General features: G+C 39.4%; 1 protein-coding gene across 13 annotated transcripts in view; it reads right to left on the reverse strand.

Annotated features, from left to right (window-relative positions):
* Positions 1-23,623, reverse strand: part of NFIA (nuclear factor I A) — a 417,681-nt gene that overhangs the window by 89,275 nt on the left and 304,783 nt on the right. For all 13 annotated transcript variants that reach the window (XM_028733254.2, XM_028733259.2, XM_077928681.1 and 10 more), the window contains exons 4-5: positions 13,956-14,030; positions 1,446-1,563 (exon numbers count right to left, since the gene is read on the reverse strand). In XM_028733254.2, the coding sequence (XP_028589087.2) occupies positions 1,446-1,563; positions 13,956-14,030 (193 nt within the window). The remainder of the gene's footprint in view (positions 1-1,445; positions 1,564-13,955; positions 14,031-23,623) is intronic.

Here is a 23,623-nt window from a genome sequence, read left to right on the forward strand (position 1 = left end):
TTAACAGATTGGAGAACTGGGCCAAGACTAACAAAATGAATTTCAACAGGGATAAATTTGAGGTTCTACACTTACGCAGGAAGAACTAGTTGCACCAATACAAGATGGGGGACATCTGGCTTACCAGTAGTACATGTGAAAAAGGTATATAGATGTCATGATAGACCACAAGCTTAACATGAGTCAAGAGTGTGATGCAACAACGACAACAAAAAGCAAATGCTATTCTAGACTGCATCAACAAAAGTATAGTGTCCCGCTGTATGTTGCCTTGATCAGACCACGCCTGGAATACTGTCCCCAGTTCTGGGCACCATAATTAAAAAATGATATTTGTTCTAACATTGTTTGGGGAAACTGACTGGACCTGAGGGATAGCTCAGTTAGTAGAGCATAAGACTTCTAATTTTAGGACTGTGGGTTTGAGAGCCATATTGGGTGAAAGATTCCTGTATTGCAGGGGGTCGGACTAGATGACCCTAGTGGTATCTTCCAACTCTACAAGTCTGTGATTCTACTTTTAATGAAAGGGCTGGTGCTGAACTGTTTTTATTGTAACTACTTGTATGGTTTTAATTGATGTTTAGTATATGTGTGTGTGCATAGATGGAAGGATGGATGGATAGATAGATAGATAGACAGATAGACAGACAGACAGACAGACAGATATAGTTATAATTCTATCAATGTTTAATTATTTTTTTCTACATTTTTAGCTTTTAAAAAAATCTGTAGGCCACCTTAAGTCCCTGTCAGGGATAAAGGCATGGTATAAATAACAAACAAACAAACAAACAAACAAACAAACTGTAAAGATATATTACTTCTTAGACAACAGGTTGCATTACGTTGCAAGAAAGGAGATTGAACAGCAGGATCCAGATAAATCAGTAAGGGCATTAACAGAGAGACCAATGCAAGTTTGAGGAATTGCCCTTTAGAAATCAACTTACAGATACAGCTTTAGGAATTTAGTGACTTAACCAAGCAGGTGACTTTTTTAGTCTGGGTTCCTATAAGTCTTGATTTTGAGGCTTAGATGCTAATTTGCAGCAAGGATATTTTTTATTTCATACTGTGGTCCTTTTCTTAAGCATCCATGAGATTGGATTTACAAGTACGCCCAAAGCCTGTTGCCATTTTGAATGATATTAATGATCCAGATTGATTTTTTTCTTTCAGCTAAAGTGGATCAGTCATTTGACAGGCATGATAAGAAATGGCTCCTTATTTACATCAACATTAAGCAGAAGAAAAATCTATTGTATAACTCTGCAAAGCGCCAGAGTGTATCTGGGTGCCACTTTATTTTTACAAAGGATCAGTATCTCAGGCAGAATATGTCAGGCAACATAAGCACTAAATGACAGCATTACTCATTTTGAAATGTCCATGTAGTCAGGGGGATTGAACCATAACCCAATATCATGCACAGATCAAATTACCTGGTAGAGGAAGTGCTTGGTAGGGATCTCCTCATTGCTCCTGGGCTCATGCTATAGTATGAGGAACTTTCCAAATCTGAGAGTGAGAAATTAGGCCCTGTTCCGGCAGCTATCGGTGCTGGGAAAACAAAGGAAAGGAAGTAAGTAAGTGATGTGGAAAAGGAATAATTACATTTCAAACATTCACTTTCACCTTAATGACCTACCAGCATGTAGGTAGTAAGGTATGAGTTAATTGGCACTGTAATCAGCAAGATTAAAAGTTCATTATGCAACTTTATGATTAAGGTCTTCTTTGAAGGTCTTTTACTGATGGCAAAGTCTGATTTTGTACCATCATGTATTTCAATGGCTTCAGAAACTGTAGGAATGCTTCTTCTTCTTATATCTGTTTCCTCATGTCTGGCATTACTGAGCACCTTAGCAATGTTCTCCCAAGCATTTCTCAGTGTTTGCTGTCCTGTGCACATGATAAGGTCTTCCTTTGTTACATTTTTCTCTTGACTTTTACAAATGTGTGTAATGAGCTAGTTTTTCACAAAGATATTACAAAGTCCTTTCTCTGCAGTGTTAAAAACAGAAGGTCATGAATCTCTTGCCATCAATAATATGGATCTGGTATCATCCACATAAGAAGTTGCTAAAGGCCTTTCTAGAGATTTTTTTATTACGCAATAAATATGCAGCTGTTACTTGGTTGTTGAGGGGGATCCAAAGCCTTCTCTCACCTGTTGTAAAGAAACAGCATCCCCCCAACACTTAAACAACAATTATTATTTTTTGCTGCCATTATATGAACAGCTAGTGCAATAGTGAAACGGCAGAATCCTGTAATCCTGAACTCAGACTAGAATGAAGGGGAAGACACACTTCAATCTTGACATGAGTTCGGGATAACAGGCAGAGAGGCAGCAGCTTCATCCTCTGCAATTGAGCAACTGCCTCCATTGCTAGGAGGAATCACCAGGCAATCCCCAGCCAGGCAATAAACAGACAAGGCCAGGATGAGCCAGCTGGTGTTACCACAGTTCACCCTCAACAGTAACTTTATGTATATTTTCTGTGCCAGTTATGGATTGATCTGGGAGCAAAACAGACAGCTCCTCTCCTCCCTTTCCAGGGGCTCCCGGAGTCCGTTAACTGCTTCATGACATCCTGTGGCATAAAATCAGAGCCATTCCCAAGAATGTATTACATGACAGCAGACCACATATCAGTTTTCAAAGTGTTATTTTATTTAAATCTCCATTTCCTCCAGGAGTTAAATGCAATGTGTGCAATCTCCCCGTTTTTATCTTCGCTACCAGTGAGTTAGGTTAGGGTAAGATGCAATGATTGGCTCAAGCCCATCAAGTCACCAATGGGTGTGAGTGGGTGCCATATACTTGTTTACCCAGCGTGCAAAATGTCTTGGGCCACTGAACAGAGGCAAGTCATGTTGGGTGTAATAGCCAAACCATAGTTAGGGCATTAGATCTAAGCCAGATTCCCAATTCTGGTTTCAAGGGCAAGTGGAAACTATAGTTTGCTAATTTGGATCTAACAATGACCTAAGGTCTGCCAAACAAGGAAATCAGGGTTTGAATCAGGTGGAGGAAGCATGCAAGCCTAAGAATAGCCAAACCGATGGTTTGACACTGTGTATGAAGCAACTCATTGCCTGCATAAATGATTTGCATATGTGAAATATCAATGTACTACAATTCTCATACATCTAATACATTCAGCAAGTGGTAAGCAATCAAGGTTGATTTACATGTTCCTTTAGCGTGTCCATGGCCAACAAGGGCCGTCTCTGTAGCTAATTGAGAAGAACTGGTTGGAGGACTGTCTTTAGCATATGCACCACTGGCGTGCAAAGATCCGCCTAGCGCCCCCAAATTTAGTTTAGTCGTTCCCAATTTTTTTAGGGGCGGCGAACTCAAAGTTGTTGAACTTTTTCTGGGAGTGGGGAAGCCAAAGTTGTTGACTTTTTTGGGGGGGAGGAAAATTGCTCACCTGTAACGACGACACAGCGGAAATACAGTGGTACCTCGAGTTAAGTACTTAATTCGTTCCGAAGGTCCATTCTTAACCTGAAACTGTTCTTAACCTGAAGCACCACTTTAGCTAATGGGGCCTCTTGCTGCTGCTGCACCGCCAGAACACGATTTCTGTTCTCATCCTGAAGCAAAGTTCTTAACCTGAGGCACTATTTTTGGGTTAGCGGAGTCTGTAACCTGAAGCGTATGTAACCCGAGGTACCACTGTAACTGCTTTTGTTTCCTGACTCATTGGGAATATTTGGAGTAACAGAGCAAAGGGGGGGGGGGACTTTCTCTCCATTGCTTTTCACTACCGCCAATCAAGAGGGACCGGTATACAGTAGGTATACACTTGGTGCCCCCCAGGGTACATTTGGTGCCCCCCAGAATCCGGTGCCTGGGTGCCCCACACCCCTTGCACCCCTGGGTAAAGACGGCCCTGACGGATTGCCTCCTGTATAACTGTGACCAGGGCAGGAAACCTGGTGTCCTGTCGATGTTCTGAACCTCAATTCCCATCATCCCTGCTGAATGGCCACATGGGCTGGGCTGATGGGAGGTACAGAACAGTATAGTTGGAGGACATCAGGTTGCCAACCACCGCCTCTGTGCAATGCCACTTTAGCTGCATATGCACAAATGTCTGTTTGCAGTGCTAGGATTAAAGTGGTGCTATAAACATAACATTGCCTTACAGCAAGTCCATCCAGCCCAGTTGACAGTGTTTACTGGCAGAGGCTTTCTGGGGTCTTGGGCAGAGGTGCTTTCCAGCATTTATCAACTGAGAGCTTTCCACATGTAGAGTATGCAATATGCTAAACTGCAATCTTCAGCTGAGGAGCAACTATGTACTTAGTGTTTTACAGACTGCAGCTGAAGTACAAGAATAATGGGCAATACAAAGAACAAAATCCTCACACAGCTTACTTATATAGTTCTCATGTAAACTATGGCGTACTCTCAGCCGTGGTTTAAGGACAGCCACTGAACTGAGATGCATTGATAGCAATGCATTTTTAAAAGCACAGGATGGAAGGAGTGCAATGATATTAAAATGGGAGCCAGCCTTTAATGATCTTTGGAAGAAATTAACTTGGGAAATAATTGACAAGAACACTCTAAACTCATTTGCTGTCTTCCTTTAACTACAATATGCTTCCTGTGCAACGGGTGAATGAAACTTTAAAAAAACCCAACCATTGTAAAATTAACTCATTTTATCAATTTGTGCTGTCTGCTAGAGTTTCCTGACAGCAGAGACAAGAGGCTGTAAAACTGATGAATTTGCATGGAAAAAGAAACCAGTGTAAGTAATTTGTGTAAAAGGTAACACGGACATGGACTGCTATAATTCAGACACCCTGCGCATAGCAAACTGCTGCAGTGTGAGCAGTTATGGGTTAGAAAAATGACCACATTGCAGTCAGTCTGCCTTGAATGGAAATCAATCATAAAGGTACACTCTGCAGCATCCACTCTACAGTTTTAGCAGTCTTGGCCAAACTTATTTGTGCTTTTAAAAGCCTTTGCTTGATAAATTTTCATTCACACAAGACCTATGGAAGTCCAAACTGAAAGGTTAATAATGTCTTTTCGAAGCAGGTACATAGAAATCTTGCTCCCAAGCCACTATAATATTTATTAAACAGGATTATTGAAGACAGAAAGTGTGTGGAGGGGGGGATGATACACAGCCCAAGTCTATGCATGTGTACTCAGAAGTAAGTCCTACTATATTCCTATGGTATTACTTTATTAATTTACTCCAATCAGCATCTGTTTCTCTGTGTTCTCATTTTACTAGGCTTAGCTCTCTTAAATCTAATTGTTCCTCATGAAGAAAATACTTTTGGAGATATGCAGATATCAAGGGAGGCAGGCGGAGAAATAGGTCTGCATGAACTTAGCTGAATACAATGTGAGAAAGAGTAAGGACATGATAGGGAATAGCAACTCATGCTATATGTAGTATTTGTATTTGTTACTTTACTACATTTATGACAATTATATTTGTATCCCACCTTTCCTTCAAGGAGCTCAAGGCGGTGTACATAGTTCTCCACCCCATCTTTCCTCACAACAATCCTGTGAGCTAGTCTAGGCTGAGGGTGAGTGACTAACCCAAGGTCATCCAGTGAGTTTCATGTGGGAGTAGGAATTGGAAACCTGGTCGTTCAGGTCCTAGTCCAACACACTTAACACTACACTACACTACACTACACTACACTACACTACACTACACTACACTGTAACTTACTTGGAATTTAAGCACTTAAGTGCAACTTTCATTACATAGTACTAGACTCTTTTTGAAGAGATAGGTGGGATTGACCATTTTTTTCAATTGGCTTGTCTCGTTTTTCAGTTTTGGGGTTGTTTTCAGAAATAACAATAATAGTATTAATTCTATCCCAACCTTCCCCGCAAAGGAGTCCAGGGTGCAAACACCAAAGTGGTAAAAGATAGCAACACAACAACAACAACAACAACAACAACAACAACAACAACAACAACAACAACACAACAACACCCATACAGCATATGCAATGGTCAAGGTTTATGGGAGCCCAACAACACTTGGAGTGGACACAGGTTTTCTACTACTGCCCCAGATGAACAGAACCTTTTCTATGGGTTCTGTCCTTTTCCCCTCTGCAAGACTCTAGTCTTGACCCCATCAGGCTCCAACCATGGGCTCAAAGAGTCACAGCTTCTCTTAAGAAACCTTGGAAAATCGGGATAGAAAATTCTTCATTTGTAGGTTCCTAAGCACCTCACTTAATTTTTGTGGTAAAAAACACATAACCTGCTTCATGTGGCTTCATATGCTTCATAGCATATGTGGAGAAGGTAAGACTTCTGAAAGCAAAATAAATACATTAATCAGAAGCTTCTCTTTATAGTTAAAATGTGGGTCCTCGCCATACAGAGAACTAAGAATGAACGCTTTTCCTATTATGCAATAAAATGGTCCAGAATGTGCACATTTAAAAGGTTCTACAGAATTTTTAATAAGTGAAGCAGGATCATGGTAGGAGCAACCCAACGTCATAAACGTTAGTAGCACTAGGAGAATTGTTTATTGATGGAATGAAATAGCTTCTCTCCTCTGTATTTGTGTGTTTAACTGGCAAAAAAGGGCTTTGTGTGCCCATTTTCAAGTTACTTATCTTTGTAAGCACCATTTTTCAACTAATCATGTAAGGGACAAGGGAAGCCTATATCCAGGACGTGTTTAGAACCTGGTTAACTTTTCTCCATTCCCTGGGAAGAGAGGAGGCTGAAACTGCAAAGATGTGTGTTTTAACTCTGAGGCTGAAATACACAGTTGTCTGCTTTACCTTTTTGTGTTAAAGCTTACAAGGACAGACAAAATATCATGGTAGAAAAGGAGGCAAGGACGCTGGCCTTCTGCCATCGTAAGTCCATCTGCCAAATATGTCTATAGACCCATTATAGCTAGAAGGACTCAGCAGTTTCTTTTGCAGAAATGCCTCATTCTGGTTGCCCCCAAGGTGCAACTGAAATCTCTGGCTCAACTGAGCTAATCCCTCTTCCAGAGTGCAGAGGTTTCCACATGCTAGAGGTGGAAGGTACAAATAGGCATATGAAGAACTGGACCATTAAGTCGGCAATGATAATCTTCAGTGATCCCACCATTTATTTATTTATTGTAGCCAGCACATAAACTGGCAGCAATATTTCAAAACTATCCCAATTTTCATTCTTTGGAATATGTTTTTGAAAGAGCAGGCTTGTAGGCGTTGTAGTTTTAGGGACATTTGAAAGAATGAAAGCAGTGTCCACAACAGATTCTAGGAATGGCTGTATGTTCTGTGACATGCATTAGTATCCGTCTCAAAAGCTTGGGTTAAAAAATCCTCTCCTTCGTTTTATGATGTGAACCCTGGAGAACCTGTTTTAATTATGCTCCTTTTACAAAGGAAAAATTCTGTTTTTAAAATCTAGTTTCTTTACTAAGTGGCATTTAGGGTAAGGAAGCTACACAGAAGATGTTATACCATGGGACCATACTAAAATTCCATGTGTTCTCCAGCACAAAGACTCCAGAAACAACCATTGTCAAGACTAAGAAAGGATACTGAAATCGAGGGAGATATGTCTAAATGTTTTGCATTGATTCCAACTCAATGAATAGCTCACCTGTACAAAGATCCCATTTGAAATGGATATCTGGACAAAATGAACACAGAGTAAGGTAGCTTTACTGAAGACTTAGTCTCTCCTTCAAGCTCTCCTTTGATTGATGTATGTAAAGTTTGTCTAACTGAACTAATGCTGCCTTGGTATCTAGTTTCAGCTGACTGGGTGGTCTGGTCACAAACCTTCCCTACACATTGGATACATTTCAATCACTGGGAGTGCCAGATGAATCTGCCTGAGTCACTCCAGTCCAAAGGTTCCAAAAAATATGCTACTATCAGTACAATTAAATATTTTCCATTTCATTAATAAAAATCATTGATATATGCAAATAAAGAAATAGCAAAAAAATAGTTTGAGTACCGTATTTTTCGCCCTATAGGCCGCACCGTCCCATAAGGCGCACCTAGTTTTTTTGGGGGGGAAATTATTCCCCCCCACAGGCGCGGGGCTGGGGCGGGGGAAGCCCGAGCTTCCCCCGACCCCAGCCCCCAGAGCAGGCAACTCTCCGCAAGCCGTGGGAGCCCAGCGCCAGGCTCCCGCGCCTTGCGGAGAGCTGCGCTAAGCCTGGGCGTGCTGAGCTCAGCGCGCGCAGGCTTCAGCATGCAGGCAACTCTCCGCAAGCCGTGGGAGCCCAGCACCAGGCTCCCGTGCCTTGCGGAGAGCTGCGCGAAGCCTGGAAAGCGAGAGGGGTCGGTGCACACGGACCCCTCTAGCTCTCCAGGCTTCAGCGAAAGCCTGCATTCGCCCCATAGGACGCACACACATTTCCCCTTCATTTTTGGAGGGGGAAAAGTGCGTCCTATAGGGCGAAAAATACGGTATTTGTCTTATGTGATGCAGTGATCAGAGGGAAGGACAAGACAAGCTCAAGTTCAAGTCCCCATTCAGCCAAGGAGCTGTCTGAATAAATGCTGGCCACTTGTCCTACCTCACAGGTTTGTTCTGAGGAACTGCATTTGAGTAGGAGACCCAAAGATATTTACCTGAAGCTATTTCTTTTGGAGAATTTTTTAAAACCCAACCAGTATTTATTAATGCTTTAAATTATGTTTCATGGGGAACCATGTAGCTTTTATTTTTATACACAGCATTCCACCTTGTTATTTTTTATAGAAGTGTGGCTTTGTATAATAATTACAAAAATGTGACTAATTCTGACTATTCCTTCTCTGCTGCAACCTACTCAGCACCAACAGCTAGACCCCTATGTCTCTAGCCCTACTAGGATGGTGCTTTCATTTTATTTTTTAACCAATTAGAATGTTCATAAGCATTTCCATAACACTTCAGCACGTGAGACAATGGCATCGGAGGGCTAATTTAAATCAGATGAAGTCAGATCTCTTACAGTTAGCAGCTCAGGAGGTTTTAAAGGAAGGAGGCCGTGTTTATATCAGTTTTGCTGTTGTTGTATTTACCTGTTTCACTGTGGCAAATTGGCAAAAGCACCCTTTTCTGGAAATCGACATGATCCGTGCTCTAAATAGGTGCTTACTTAATCTCTTAAAAACTGTGAAGATTATCCAAAGAAGGATTTGACTTCACAAATAGATATATAGATATTTTGATAACTACAGCAGCAAAGTGATGGTGTCTCTAGGGTTAAATGGAGGTAAACCTGAGGAACAAGCGTGCCTTTTAACCAGCTAGCCTTTTCATAAACTGATTAGTAAGCATGAAAGGAAGAAGTTGTGGGAAATGTGGCTGAAATCTGTGGCTAGGCCTTTATCTGCTGTAGACTGTTATGTTAGCTTTTGTAACAAAGCCTTGTAGAATATCACAGATATTAAATGTGTGGTGCTCATTTTAACATTACTAGTGCAGTATGTTATTGACCAGCTAATTATGCTGAATTCCATTTATAAACATAGCTAACCACTAAGTTTATGGAGACTTTTTGTGCTGCTTTAATAGGATATTGATTGAGAGCAAGGTTTGAGTGGGCGGCCATTGAATTGTGTAATGGCATACAAAAGGCAAGGTCACTGCAACGGTTGATTCTAAGCCTGCCATCTATTTTGTATTATATTTTTTCTTTTTTTGCGTCTGCCTTTTCATAGCCAAACTCGGGTTGCAGCCTGTGGGCAGTGGTGCTTTGCTATTGAATATGAACTTAGCTTCTTTAGCGTTTAGTTTCATGCTGCTGATTTTTAACTACTCCTCTTACAATATTGATTAGCACAGCGGAAAACTCAAAGGCTTGTGCAAGGAGAAACAGTGTAGCTATCTTGCAGCAGAATATAAGAGATACAACCCTTCAAAATACTGGCTGGTCAATCATCTTTCATTCAGCACTTCTCATACAAAATCAGCTCCTAGCTGAGATTGCGTTTGTATGAACAATCCTGAACACCGCTTAAATTGAAATGTAGTCAGTGACAGTTGAGAAGGTTGCATAATTTCCACCAAATTATTCAATATAATACAACAAGTGAACCCTTTCCACTAGTGGTTAACTAGTTAAAGAGGGGGAATTGCATAACCACAGGCACTCTATCATGATTTTATTTATTCCAAGCACAGTAAGAGGTTCTGAGCCAAACCACAAAGGTCCCTGGCTAAGGTCATACCCTGTTTGCCATTTCTACCTAAAAGCGCTCTGGCACTCATATTTATTGACTAGTGACTAATTGCCGGGAGCCATTCTACATTTTCAGGTTTCAGCTATTGAGAAAACTGCTGCTGCTCTGGATCCAGGGATCTGTTGCAACAGGCTGCATGATCCTAAGGTCTGCTTAAATCACTCTATACACACAGGTCTGGTTCGCAGGACACAGTAACCCAACCTTACCATGTGGATGTTGCAGGTATCCAAAGGGGAACGCGTCACTCTGCTCCTCCCTGACCTTTGCATGCTGTACTGAGCTAATCCAAGATTTCACTTAGCATGTTGTCCAAACCCAGGCCCATGATTAAGCTCTCTCCTCGCTAACCATAAGCTGTAGTCAAAACCAAACCATGGTTAGAGCTTGTGGTTAGTCTGGACAGAACTTAACCACAAGCCTGTGTTTGGATGACATGCCAACTTGCTCAGTGCAGCAAGCAAATAAAAAAGATCAGGGAAGAGCAAAGTGCTCCAAGTTCCTTTTTGCAAGCCCACATGTTTGTGTGGTCCTGGTAAACCAAAAAAATAAAGTGTGCCTTTCCTGCCAGCTTTCAGCAGTGTGAATAATTCAGGGCATGATTCAGTTAATGAGTTCTGTCAATGGAAGCCTGAGCAATGACTTTCGCCTGTGCAATGGAGCTTTCCCATATCTCCTTCCTCAGTATGCCCCAAACCCCTGAAATTGGCTTGGGGGCGGTCAAGAAAACCCCCAGAACAGTGCATGAGTGGAGGGGAGGAGGGAATCATTCCATATGACAAGCTGAAATACTTGCACTGGCAAAACAATCGACACAGTATGATGTTGAATCCCTCTCATTGTTTCTTGCTTCCACAGAAATGACCATGTTAAATCCCTGTGTATGTTAATTTCCCAACAACATTACATTCTAGTCAGCAGGCTTAGGTGCCTCAAACTAGAGTTGTTGGATTTTTTGTAGAATCAAATATCTTAAGCCAGAGATAAACTGTGTCAACTTCCATCCTGACCACTTTATAGCAGACTGGGATCAATGATGATGAGGATGATGATGATGATATTACCCTATACCTGCTGGTCTCAGGACAGTTCACAGGATAAAATCAGAATATAAAACTACATAATCAAAATAAAAACAACAACAACCCAATAACCCCCCCCCAAGGTTCTATCAAGTTCAATACTGCAATGGTCACAATGTAGTCACAATGTACCACCAATTCACTGGGACCTCTTTGTTGCAATACCTTTTGCTCCCTCCCATCCTGCACTTTCAGCCTCCGTGATACAGCCCAAAACCAGAAATCTGTCTAGCCTTACAAAATCTTCAGGTCAAAAGGTGATAAAAGAGGAGGTTTGACCTCCCAAGGTGATTGTGGGGAGTCATGCTGTACATGAGAGCTCGCTGCTTTATTGCTTTTTAAGCAATAATGATTCATGCTGTACAGTAGTTGAATTATTGCAAGTTTCAAACACTAGGGTGCCACCTTATGCCAATCTAAAACATACATTTCATTTTAGTTTCCTATTGCCAGAGACGCTACATACAATTCACCTGTTTGTGTGACAGTGAAACAGATTGTTCTCTGTTGCTTTAACGGAAGAGTCTAACCAAAGGCTGCACACCTAGACAGTCAAATGCCAGGCAGCAGTACCACAAGATTCAGTTTTTCCTAGGTTTTCTAGTTGGAATAAATTATATCATCCTTGTCGTGTTTGGTTTACTGTTTGAATATATAAAGTAAAATATTGACTAGAAGTTTAATAACTAGAGCAGGTGAAAAATAAGCTTATTAATTTGATGTGTGGATATGAGTAGTGTGGATGTGTGTGTTTGAGTGGGGAGGATCCCTCTGTCAGTACTTTAAAATTATTGCATCAACACGAGGATCTAAGTGTGACCAGATGGGCATATAGATCTCTTATGTACACAGAGATCTCCATTTAGTTTAATGGGATAGTGATCCATATGTGTAATAAACTATGCATATAGATTGGCACCTTCCACTGAAATGAATATGGACATTTCTCTGAATATGTGTTGGAGCAAATGAAAAAGTAAGCCCCCCCCCCCCCCCGCAGAATTAGAGAAAAGTCTGGCAAAAGCATTCCTAAAATGGCAGTAATAATTAACTGGAGTTAGATTATGATTTAAATGTAGTTTTTCACTGGAGATGAAAATCAGCAAAGCACTAACTTCTTGAGCCCTGAGACAATGGAGTCCATTTCTCCTTGGACTGTCTGGATTATGTCATAGTAAAATACAATCAAGGAACCTTTGATCAATTGAACAGGGTGGTGACAGGTACTCCTAATTCACTGTTGTTAGTGAATATTGACAAACTGGTAATGATCATACTGCAGAATGTCATTCAGACCAAGAATATTAGCATTCTTTAAAGGTCAAAAGCAATAGCTTCATACAGACAGAATTCCATACAATTCCAGCATCAGATACTTCACATTCTACATAGAATGACCGTATATTTCAGCACAAGAATCATTATTTTCAAAAAGACTGGGCATGACCCCATATTTGTGCAGGAATCTGTATTTAAAGGTTGCTAAACCACTGGTTGTATAAATCATCAGTGTTACATCAAACAGATATTGCACATGCATGTACACAGGTGGTGCAAATGCAAAGCCTATGCTATTGTGCATTAAAAGACCGACTGTTTAAAGTTTGGTTAAACATTAACGTTCTAATTTCAAAAATGTAGAAGTGGGCTCTGAAAATATTTGCAATGTGATGCAACTGTTCTCAAACTGTGGGTCCTGACACATCGGTGAGTTCCGACCTGTTCCTAGGTGTACTGAACAATCAGCATTTGTTTCCCCTCTATTCCGAGGGCAAATGGATAAGAGCCAGCCATTTATATCTTCTTCCACTAAGCCTGTCAATTCTCGAGCACGTTCTACACAGAAACATATATGCAAAGTTATGCCAACTTTCTAGCCCTCAGGGTTCCTTGTAGATGGTCACCCAGCTCCTCTCTGCTTCAAGTCACAGTGTAGAAGTATTTGTGTGTGTGTGTGATAACACCTTTATTGTGCTTTATGTAAATGGCTTAGGCAGGCATGGCCAAACTTGGCCGTCCAGCTGTTTTGGGACTACAATTCCCATCATCCCTGACCACTGGTCCTGTTAGCTAGGGATGATGGGAGTTGTAGTCCCAAAACAGCTGGAGGGCCAAGTTTGGCCATGCCTGAGCTTAGGGATTCTGCGTATTATTATTATTATTATTATTATTATTAATAATTATATTGTTATAAATAAATAGCAAACAACAGTGGCACACAATAGCAATGCAGAAACACAACAGCAGCTCCCTCCCATCAATTGGGACTAGCAGGACAGAGCAACCCAATCAGTTGCAGTTTCTTCTAGAGTGCCGTTCGGTGGCCATATATGTCCTTAATCAGTGTAACATCACAAATTGCATCAGGCTAGAGTCTGCATGCATGCTTTGCTTTTCTACTACAGCAATTTGTAGGACAGCAGGTTTCAGAATGAACAACGTCCTTTTGTAAAATCAGGACCCTATGACTATAATATGATACATCCGACCTAATTAGAAATATAGCATGATTTACTTGATGTAAGGCATGGTGAACCGGAGAATGAATGATCAGTTTCATAAAATGTTTTGCATAGTAATCATGAGGGATGGAGGAATCAGAGAAAGAAATATGTCAAAGTAAGATATTCTAATGTAACTACAAATTATACTTACTTTGTGAGACCCTTACTAGCTCAGTCACACTGAAAACGCCTGATGTGACAAAACTGTCTTGGAAGCCCAAATGTCCTACAAAACACAAGAAAATTATAGATGTGATTAATTTTAAGCACTTAATGACAGTATTCTTAAATACTTCACTATCTGTTTAATGTGAATGAAATTGAATATTTAATTTTCCACTTATCACTAATTGCTGTTTAGGTAGGCAGATATATGGTTAGAGTTTAGGAAAGTTAACATGACAGATTAACAGGGAGAATTGTATATATTAAAGCATCACAGCTGGAAATCTGAAACAAAAGAAGCTCATTTTAATAAACAGTTACCTCAGATGACCCTAAAGACTTAACAATTGAAATTAAAATACTGTACCTAGGAATCAGATGGGACAGCTAAGTTCTTTAATCGTTTTAAACATTATTCTCTAAAGAAACATCTGATCAGGATTATCTACTCATTCATTCAAACAAAACAAGATTTAAAGATGTACTCTTCTTTTCTGAGGTTACATTAGGGAAATCTTAAAATAGCAGCTGTTAAAAAATCTTGAAAATGAATGCTTTTCACATAAAAAGAAAAAAAAACTCTTTAAAATGAGCTTTTCAAAACAGAAACCAAATCTTTGCATAAGAAAGCTTTAACTCTAATCCTCTGAATTTCTTTAAGAGACAAGGCGTATGCTTGCTTGCCGGTTTCATTTGTGTAAGGGATATTTTATATCAAAATGTTATTACACTTCCCATAACAGTATTTCCCTTTTTCTATGAAAACATGTCTATCACCAAATGTTAATTTAATTTTCTGGGTATAATCAATTACAAAACAAGAAGCCTTCAAACTGCAAATCGGGTAACAAGGAATTCTGCTGAACCAGATACTATAGTTCATACAGTACATATCAGGACTTCAATTAGAGGTCTGTGGCTGATAGGGCAGCCTGACCTATTGCTTTTGAAATCAGGGTCAAAGAAATCTGAGGATAAAGGGATTATTAAAAGAACTGTAAAGTTGTTCTTGTCCATAGGATAAGAGGCATACATTTTAAGGTTGTTCTAATTAAGATTACCAAGTCTAACACACACACACACACACACACACACACACACGTATATTATTTAATGTAATATAAAGCTTTGCTATGCCCAGACATACTAAATTCCTTCAGCTTCAGTTTCATTGATTTCATTTCCAAATTACCGAAAATACTTTTTATTTATTTAAGTTCTTGCATAATATAACTCCCCCCACAAAAAACCCATATGCACACAATTTTATATTTATTTTGCCTGCAAGGTTTAATTGAACTCGAATGATTTATTTTGATTTATCAAAAATTAAAATTGCAGGTCCATTACTGTTAAAGTGTTTCAGTATTGATATAGCATTATTAGAAGCAGCCTTTGTACATTCTCCATTCAAGCAACACATTCAAGCTGATTTCCCAATAAATAATGTAGGGCTGGAAGCACATTTCTTCAGCCCACTGGCACCAGCAGAATCCTGAATCTGCCAGCATTATTTTCATTTCTATAACCCAGGTTTACAGCGTTTGAGCAAACAGTAAAAGCCAGGTGTTATTAGCTAACATTTCTCCTAGATAGGTACCCAGCTAACCTGAATGGCAGAGTATCCAGCTCAGAACACAAAATCAATGCAGGCTTTACAATTGTGAACTGCATTCACAAATACATAAATTACTTCCCAGTGTAAGCCATGTGCATGCTCACAAACTCATAGGAAATGTTTGCATCCACAAGCACTACTGAATGTAAGCCTTGCGTATATTCTCATCAATAAGGATTATAGGAAATTGTATAGAATAGCCATGGAAAGATGTGCATAATAACCAGCAATTATGCACATTCACTAAGGTCATTCTGCACATTCTCTACAGCAGGGGTAGGCAACCTAAGGCCCGTGGGCCGGATGCGGTCCAATTGCCTTCTCAATCCAGCCCATGGACAGTCCGGGAATCAGCGTGTTTTTACATGAGTAAAATGTGTCCTTTTATTTAAAATGCATCTCTGGGTTATTTGTGGGGCCTGCCTGGTGTTTTTACATGAGCAGAATGTGTGCTTTTACTTTAAATGCATCTCCAGGTTATTTGTGGGGCATAGGAATTCATTCATTCTTTTTTTTCAAAATATAGCCCAGCCCACCACATGGTCTGAGGGATGGTGGACCGGCCTACGGCTGAAAAAGGTTGCTGACCCCTGCTCTACAGTTTAGCTATTTAGAGTAAAAGGTAGAGTGTGCTGTCCTTTTAATGAAGACGCTCAAAGCTGCTAACAAAACATACAAAACAAGATAAGAAGAAGCCAATCATTAAAAACAGGTTCATACATAAGAACCACAGCAGCTGAAAACAGCATTAAAATGCAAGCGCGCACACACACACACACACACACACACACACACACACACACACAGAGAGAGAGAAACTGACATGATGAATAAACTCTTACAAAATGAGACTTTTAATATTTGTTGCACAAGTTGTAAATACTGCTTTTTTGTACTGCAAAGTAATGCCAGCATTGAAAATCCTTGCCATGTAGAGTATCTTACTATACAGAGACATCTTAAAATCTTAAAATAGTAGTGATCAATTAGAACTTCAAGCCTATTATCTTAACCAAATGCCTGATTAGAAAGAAAAGCCTTCCCTACTCTAACTGCAACTTGATTCCTCTTGGTTTTATCCCCTACCTAGATAATCCTCTGTTTCACAAACAATGTCAAGCAAGTAACTTCTAATAATACTTACAAAATGGGTGTCTATGATACTTGTTACAGGGGCACTGGAAAAAGTTGCTGAAAGGATTTCTGATCTATCAAGCAGTACACCTACTAACTTAAGTATTAGCCATATGTTTTGATGTGACAGTGAAGCCGGAAAAGATTTGAAATGGAATGAAATGATTAAATTTGGATAATGATGTATGAAGTACATGTCTGGTGTCTTTCAGATTATACATTGTAAACTATCAATGGAAGGGGATACATTCTGGGACTTTATACTGATGATGTTGCTTTATGTACACAGACCCAGCTGATGCTGGAAGGTCACTGAGTATAGAATCGGAGACCTTTTTCAATGTCTCTGGACAAAAATGGGAAGTATTGTTATTTCATACTTCCCCACAATTTTCCAAAATATTACAAATCCCAGTAACTAGAAAAAACTCCAGATACTGCAACTAAACTAATGCTTGTTTCAAAATTTTTATTTTTATTTCAGATGTTACCAGTTTGGATCCCACCTGCCAATATGTTCCAGTGGGGAAGAAAACTTAACAAATTCATATTTCAGACAGATAGACAGACCATGCATTTAAAAATATTTGCTGTACCTTCACCCAACTCTTGGAGGATGGGGACTCCAAAATCTAAACAGCTATTACAATGCATGTCAACTCAGCAACATGACAGACCTAATGTCTGGCAACAAAGAAACTCAATGGAACATTTGAAAACTTAGAAATAGATGGTGTTCCTCTAAAAGTAATACCTTTTTTAAAAATAAATTCCTCTCTTTGCACTGGCTTACAAATCTGTTCACACTTACAACTTTGAAAATTAGACAAAATAGGCGAAGGTTCTGGTTTCAGTCCTCTCACCTATTATTTCATTACAATTCCACTCTGTTTTCAAAAATAAATATAGTGTCTATACTACAGATATGTGGAAATAAAAATAATGTTTTTATTGGAATTTATTTTTACAAAGATGAATGACTGCTTACCTTTAATAAGATGCAATTTAAATTGGAAAATATTGAAATATCATGGCTATTAGGCTACCAATTAAGGTCATTTTTCAGATATTCCCAGATTAAAAATGAAGCCACAAGACAATTAATGACATGAAGAAATAATAGTCGAAGAAAATATAATAGCAAACATATTAACATCATCTTTGTATAAATATATTACAGAGATTGAGTTTTGTCCTCAGCAAAATTTGAGAAGGTTGTAGGAACTGAATTAAGATTTAGAAGTTGAAATAGAGGCATGGAACAGAAAGTGGACAAAAGTGCCATACAAATCCATTTTGGCAACAATGAAAGAAAGAGCCCTTAACCAGAGAAAGAGCCCTAGATGCCTAGCCTATATAAAACTGGACAGTTCTCCTATGTGTTGTAGAGGACCTCCCACTATAAGGACATATCACCACATGTGGTGGGAGTGTCCAAAAACAGAAAAGTTCTGGAAAAACGTATTTACAGAAATATATTTGATTATAAGGCAGACAGTCCTCATGACCCCAGGAGTGGCTATACTTAACTCGCATGTTGCAAATTCGAAACGAAGAACTTATAACATAGTTATTAACTGCTGCAATAACTATTATTAACTATGGACCAATGGGTAAAACGCAATTTGCCAAACAACCTTATTGGAAAAACTGACACAAAAATTAAAAGTAGCAAGAGGTTAAAAGAAACATGACAATTTTCATGCAATCTGGTGTGACTTTATTGACTACACACTTAATGAGGCATATGGTAGAACAGTACCCCTAGTTTACACTTCTGGTGTAGGTACAAAGAAGTTCTAGGCAGTCTCCAATGCAGGCATTGAACAGATCCCAACATATTTAAGTTTCCTCAAAGGTGAAGTGAAATAAGTCACTATCTGCACTAGAAACAGAACTGTCAGAAGTTCCTGAAGTCACTAGAATTGTAATTCACTGTATTTAAATTGAATTTGCGGCAGGCTAGAAAAGATTTCAACTGTCTTTACGCTTAATAAAAGGTGAAAGCTGTGAAAGCGACGTATCCCTCTGTGGAATTCCGACTATTCACTCACATGCTCCTATGTGATGGTGACAATCAGCATGCTGTGAATTATATTCTTCCCATGCCAATCTATTTAAAAGTTTCACAGTTTGATCAATGCATATTTGCAGTGTGCTTGTGTGTGTTTAATAAAGACATTTAAGTATGGACTTATTATCCAAATATCTCAGCGTTAAAATAAAGTTAGATGAAATGAAGGCTTTAAAAATAACGGGCCAATTGCTATTCCAAAGAAATCACTTTAGCTGTACTGCATGGGTTTCCCCTCTATTGCTCTTGCTACCATCATTTGCTGACAGTTGCTTTTCATATCAGTTCAGCATCACACAAATAAGTAACTAACGGCCACTTCGTTAGCCATTCAAATGAAGCATTTCCTTCCAAATAACCACTAAGCCACTGGGTTCACATGCCCATATTATCCGAAGCTTGCTTGCACATATGGCTTTAGAAAAGTTTTTAAGAACCACCAGCACATTCTTTGAGGCATATAGCAGGAAAAAAATTAGACTATCTGGGATAAATCATGTTAGCACAATGGATAGACACCTTAAAGACTTTAAAGTCATGTAATACAATCCTAGCCTGGATCTTTCTTGTTGAAAAAGGCAGAATACAAGTGGCCGAGAGAAAAAAGAGCCAATATTTGACAACACAAATCAGCATAACCTTTTAACTGCAGCAGTCATGGATGACTGCCCTTTGACCTGGAGAGATTATGTGGGATTTCAATGACAACAGCTGGAAGTGAGCATGTGTGAATAGAGAACAGAAGATCTTAGGCCTAACACAAAAGCCTGTCCAGATCAGAGCATTGATTAGAAATTGTTTCCTGGTCCCAGTTTAATAGAGTGTAATAATGAAAGTTTTGTTAACTCTTCATAGCATGCACAAAATTAGTTGGAACTTGTTCTTTGTAGTCTTCTCATAAATTTCGCCGATTCATCTCGTAAGAGAGGTCATTTCAGAATAATTGCAAATGGGGATAATTGTCTAAGAATTCTTTGGACTGCACATTGAAATAAGAGCAACATCATGTAAAAGATAATAATCTTGGCTTCAAAGGACACTGTCAAATTCTACACCTGGAATAAATATAAATAAAGCTAAAATGAAATACTCCCATTTATCCCTGTTTTGTCTCTTACAATGCATGATAACATGGAATAATAGAAAATTATCACTGAACCAAAACTTTATATCTAGGGTACTAAACTGATTTCACAACATTCAAATGAGAGATTCTTAAGTGGGTCATGTGGAACTTGTTAACATGAGTAGTCATAATATTTACAATAATTATTGGAACAATATGACACATAATCCTAAGAAGAAGAAGGATTGCAGCAGGCTAGTTCTCAAAGGGGGAGAAACCTGTGGTGAGCTGTACTTCTTGATACTGCACATGAAAGCTCAGATGTATATATAAAACTAGATGTCAAAAAAAGAGATTTCTAATGTAGCCTTCTCCCAAAGAGCTAGTTTTCCATGTGCAGGAATTCTATTTTGTATCAAGAAGAACTCCACCATATAAATCCTCACCTGCTGTCGCAAGTGGCATAGCCCAATTGGTTTGCCATCTCACTGAGTTGGCCAGTACAGATGTGAGAAAGAAAGGGCAAGGAGGAGTCCATTATGGCAGACCTTAGGAAAGGTGGCTTATAGTGAGTTACTGTACATCTAGTACAGTAGTACTCTTCAACATTTCAGGCAAAGGTCTCTACTAGGTGCTACCTGACATGCCTTAATTGAAGATAGCAGAGATACCTGAAGGAGCGTCTCCACGCCCATTGTTCAGCCCAGACACTGAGGTCCAGCGACGAGGGCCTTCTGGCAGTTCCCTTGCTGTGAGAAGTGAGGTTACAGGGAACTAGGCAGAGGGCCTTCTTGGTAGTGGCACCCGCCCTGTGGAACACCCTCCCATCAGATGTCAAGAAAATAAACAACTATCTGACTTTTAGAAGTCACCTGAAGGCAGCCCTGTTACGGAATTTTTTTAAAAAATGTTTGATGCTTTATTGTGTTTTTAATATTCTGTTGTAAGCCACCCAGAGTGGTTGGGGCAACCCAGTCAGATGGGTGGCATACAAATAGAAGAAGAAGAAGAAGAGTTTGGATTTGATATCCCGCTTTATCACTACCTGAAGGAGTCTCAAAGCGGCTAACATTCTCCTTTCCTTCCTCCCCCACAACAAACACTCTGTGAGGTGAGTGAGGCTGAGAGACTTTAGAGAAGTGTGACTAGCCCAAGGTCACCCAGCAGCTGCATGTGGAGGAGCGGAGATGCGAACCCGGTTCACCAGATTACGAGACTACCGCTCTTAACCACTACACCACACTGTAGAAGAAGAAGAAGAAGAAGAAGAAGAAGAAGAAGAAGAAGAAGAAGAAGAAGAAGGGGAGGAGGAGGAGGAGGAGGAGACCGTCTTAATGCAGAGACACAGTCTACTACTGAGCTCTGGTCTCCCACAACAGGGTAAGGATTTGCTACATTTTGAGTTGTGAGCAATACTTCTGACAGCCTTAGATCACTGCTGGTGGCCTGACCCACCCAAGGGTGATACCAACATGGCTGAAACCTGGAACTCCCAATTCGTTTGGACTTTGGCTGAATCTGGCACACAGCACTAGTCAATGCACATGCCCACACTATAAGTCAGGGTTTCTTTTCTGTTCTAATATCTAATATAAAGGTATATGATTAAAGCTGGAGCCTTAAAATGTTAAAATAATGACATGAAAGTTAAGTAAGCTAATGCTATGTTAAAAGTCAACCAATATTTTTGTGAAATAAAAATTAATAACCTTTTTGTTAGAAAAATCAACAGCATAGATACTGTTTGGACAACCACATCTCTGAAAACAACAGATGTCTTCGCATTTTTTATAGCTTTTTCTTATTTCCAATGCAAAAAGGAAATGTTAAAAGGGGAAACATAATTATAAATAGACATATTCATTTTGTAGATTAGTTTACCACACATTCCTCAAAACCCTTTCAAAGCAAACGAGATGGAATCTATAGAAAGTTAATCATTTTGGAATATGTATGGCCTCTGAAAAGACTGTAATAAAAAGAAAAGCCACCTTTAGAAAATAATAAAAAGGAGTTGTTTATCTTCTTTTTCCTATCACTACTGCCATAATTTCTTTTACTGATCGCAACAAACAACATAACTGTAATCTCTGGAATTGCTGTAGTGACTTAAAATTCAGGTTTAGAGCTCAGTGATCAAGTCAATAAATAAATGAACAGTAAGTTAACATTAGGAGTGCAGACAATACTGACTGCTCAGTAATGGAACTGATTCCACAGGATGCTGGATATAGGCTTAGGGGCTTTCCACACTTTGGTCTCATTTGGATACAAAGCTGAACTACTGTTATGTACCAGCCGAGGAGTCATGTGCTGCTCCACTCACCTCTTCTTCTTCAGAATGTTCTTTTCCATTTTTAGCTAATCACAATTTAGTGTTATATCTGAAGCCGAATAAACTGTGATGATTCTTAATTACAGTTTACCTTGGCTTACGAAAGTTGCTTGTTTCAATAAACCATAGTTAAGCTTAACCACGGTGTAGGGTTTGGTCATAACACCAAAATTTCAATATTAAACTTTGGTTAATCAAAAATGGAAGTGAAAGTTTCTGATTTTCCCCAGGGACATCTCAACTTTAAGCTTTCTCAGGCATGTTTTTGAAACACTAAACTAGGCCAGTATGTCCTAGTTCTCTCAAGGGTTTATCTGTATGATATACCTGTTTTCAAATACATGTTGTCTCCTTCACACATTATGTTTCACACACACCACACCACACACACACACACACACACACACACACACACACAGAGTTTAAAAACAACCAAAGCAAACTGGACCTGCAAATATGTTTCAATGGCTTATTAAGCGTGCTCATCATGTTTTTAACTTGGCTAGATATTGCAAACATTAATCTGCTTCAATGTTCCCTGTTTATAATAGTTCATTCTGATTTTGACAAATGTGAATTTTTGGACTGATCTTAATCTGCAGCAATGTTATGTCCAGAAAGTTCCCAATTGCAAAGCTCTGTGTGTGCATATTGGATAGATAATGTAACTAGAACAACTCTCATTAAGCTAAATTTTGTTAGTTTACTCAGTATGTGTAACTGTTACTTCTAAAGCATATAAAACCGCAAGAAGGAATGGGTAACTCGCTAATTCCTTATTTTGCTCAAAGAAACATAAATTTAAAGTCATTTTAATTTTTTGCACTATTTACATATTCAAACCAATCAAGAGCTGAAATAATCACATTTGTTTCAGCGCCTTGTTTATTGCTGCCCAGCCCCTCCCTCCTTTAAATCTTTCCCTTAGCCAGAGTGATGTTTATTGAATACCTGTCATTTCTGCAGCGGCTTGTGCCAAGAGCAGCTTACCAATGCCAGTCTTACTGAAACCCCTTCTGTTTCATATTCTCTAAGGGGCTTCCTTAGATCAGCTGCTCCCCATACCCAATACACAGAGACCTATAAATTTGCAAGCGCTGCAGTCAACGTCCTTAACAGCAAGTGGCACCCATTTTGCCCAGTGTGGCAGACTCTTGAAGGGACAGAAGAGATACCACATGGCGAGCAGCATTCCTCACCATGTGTAAACTGTCAATTTGATTTGAAATTAAAATTTTTGATTAACACGAGCGTTTCTGAGCCTCCCACTGGCAGCAGCCTAGTTACTGAAAAGTGACATGATTTGTGACATGCATGCTGTACAGAAAGCCCCATGCCAGGAACTGAAAGACCAGTTTTCATTTTGTTTAAATATTGACACTGGGGTATTTTTTTTTTTTAAGGGGGTGGGATAGAAATGAACTTTT

The sequence above is a fragment of the Podarcis muralis genome, chromosome 5, assembly GCF_964188315.1.
Source record: "Podarcis muralis chromosome 5, rPodMur119.hap1.1, whole genome shotgun sequence".
NCBI lineage: Eukaryota > Metazoa > Chordata > Lepidosauria > Squamata > Lacertidae > Podarcis > Podarcis muralis.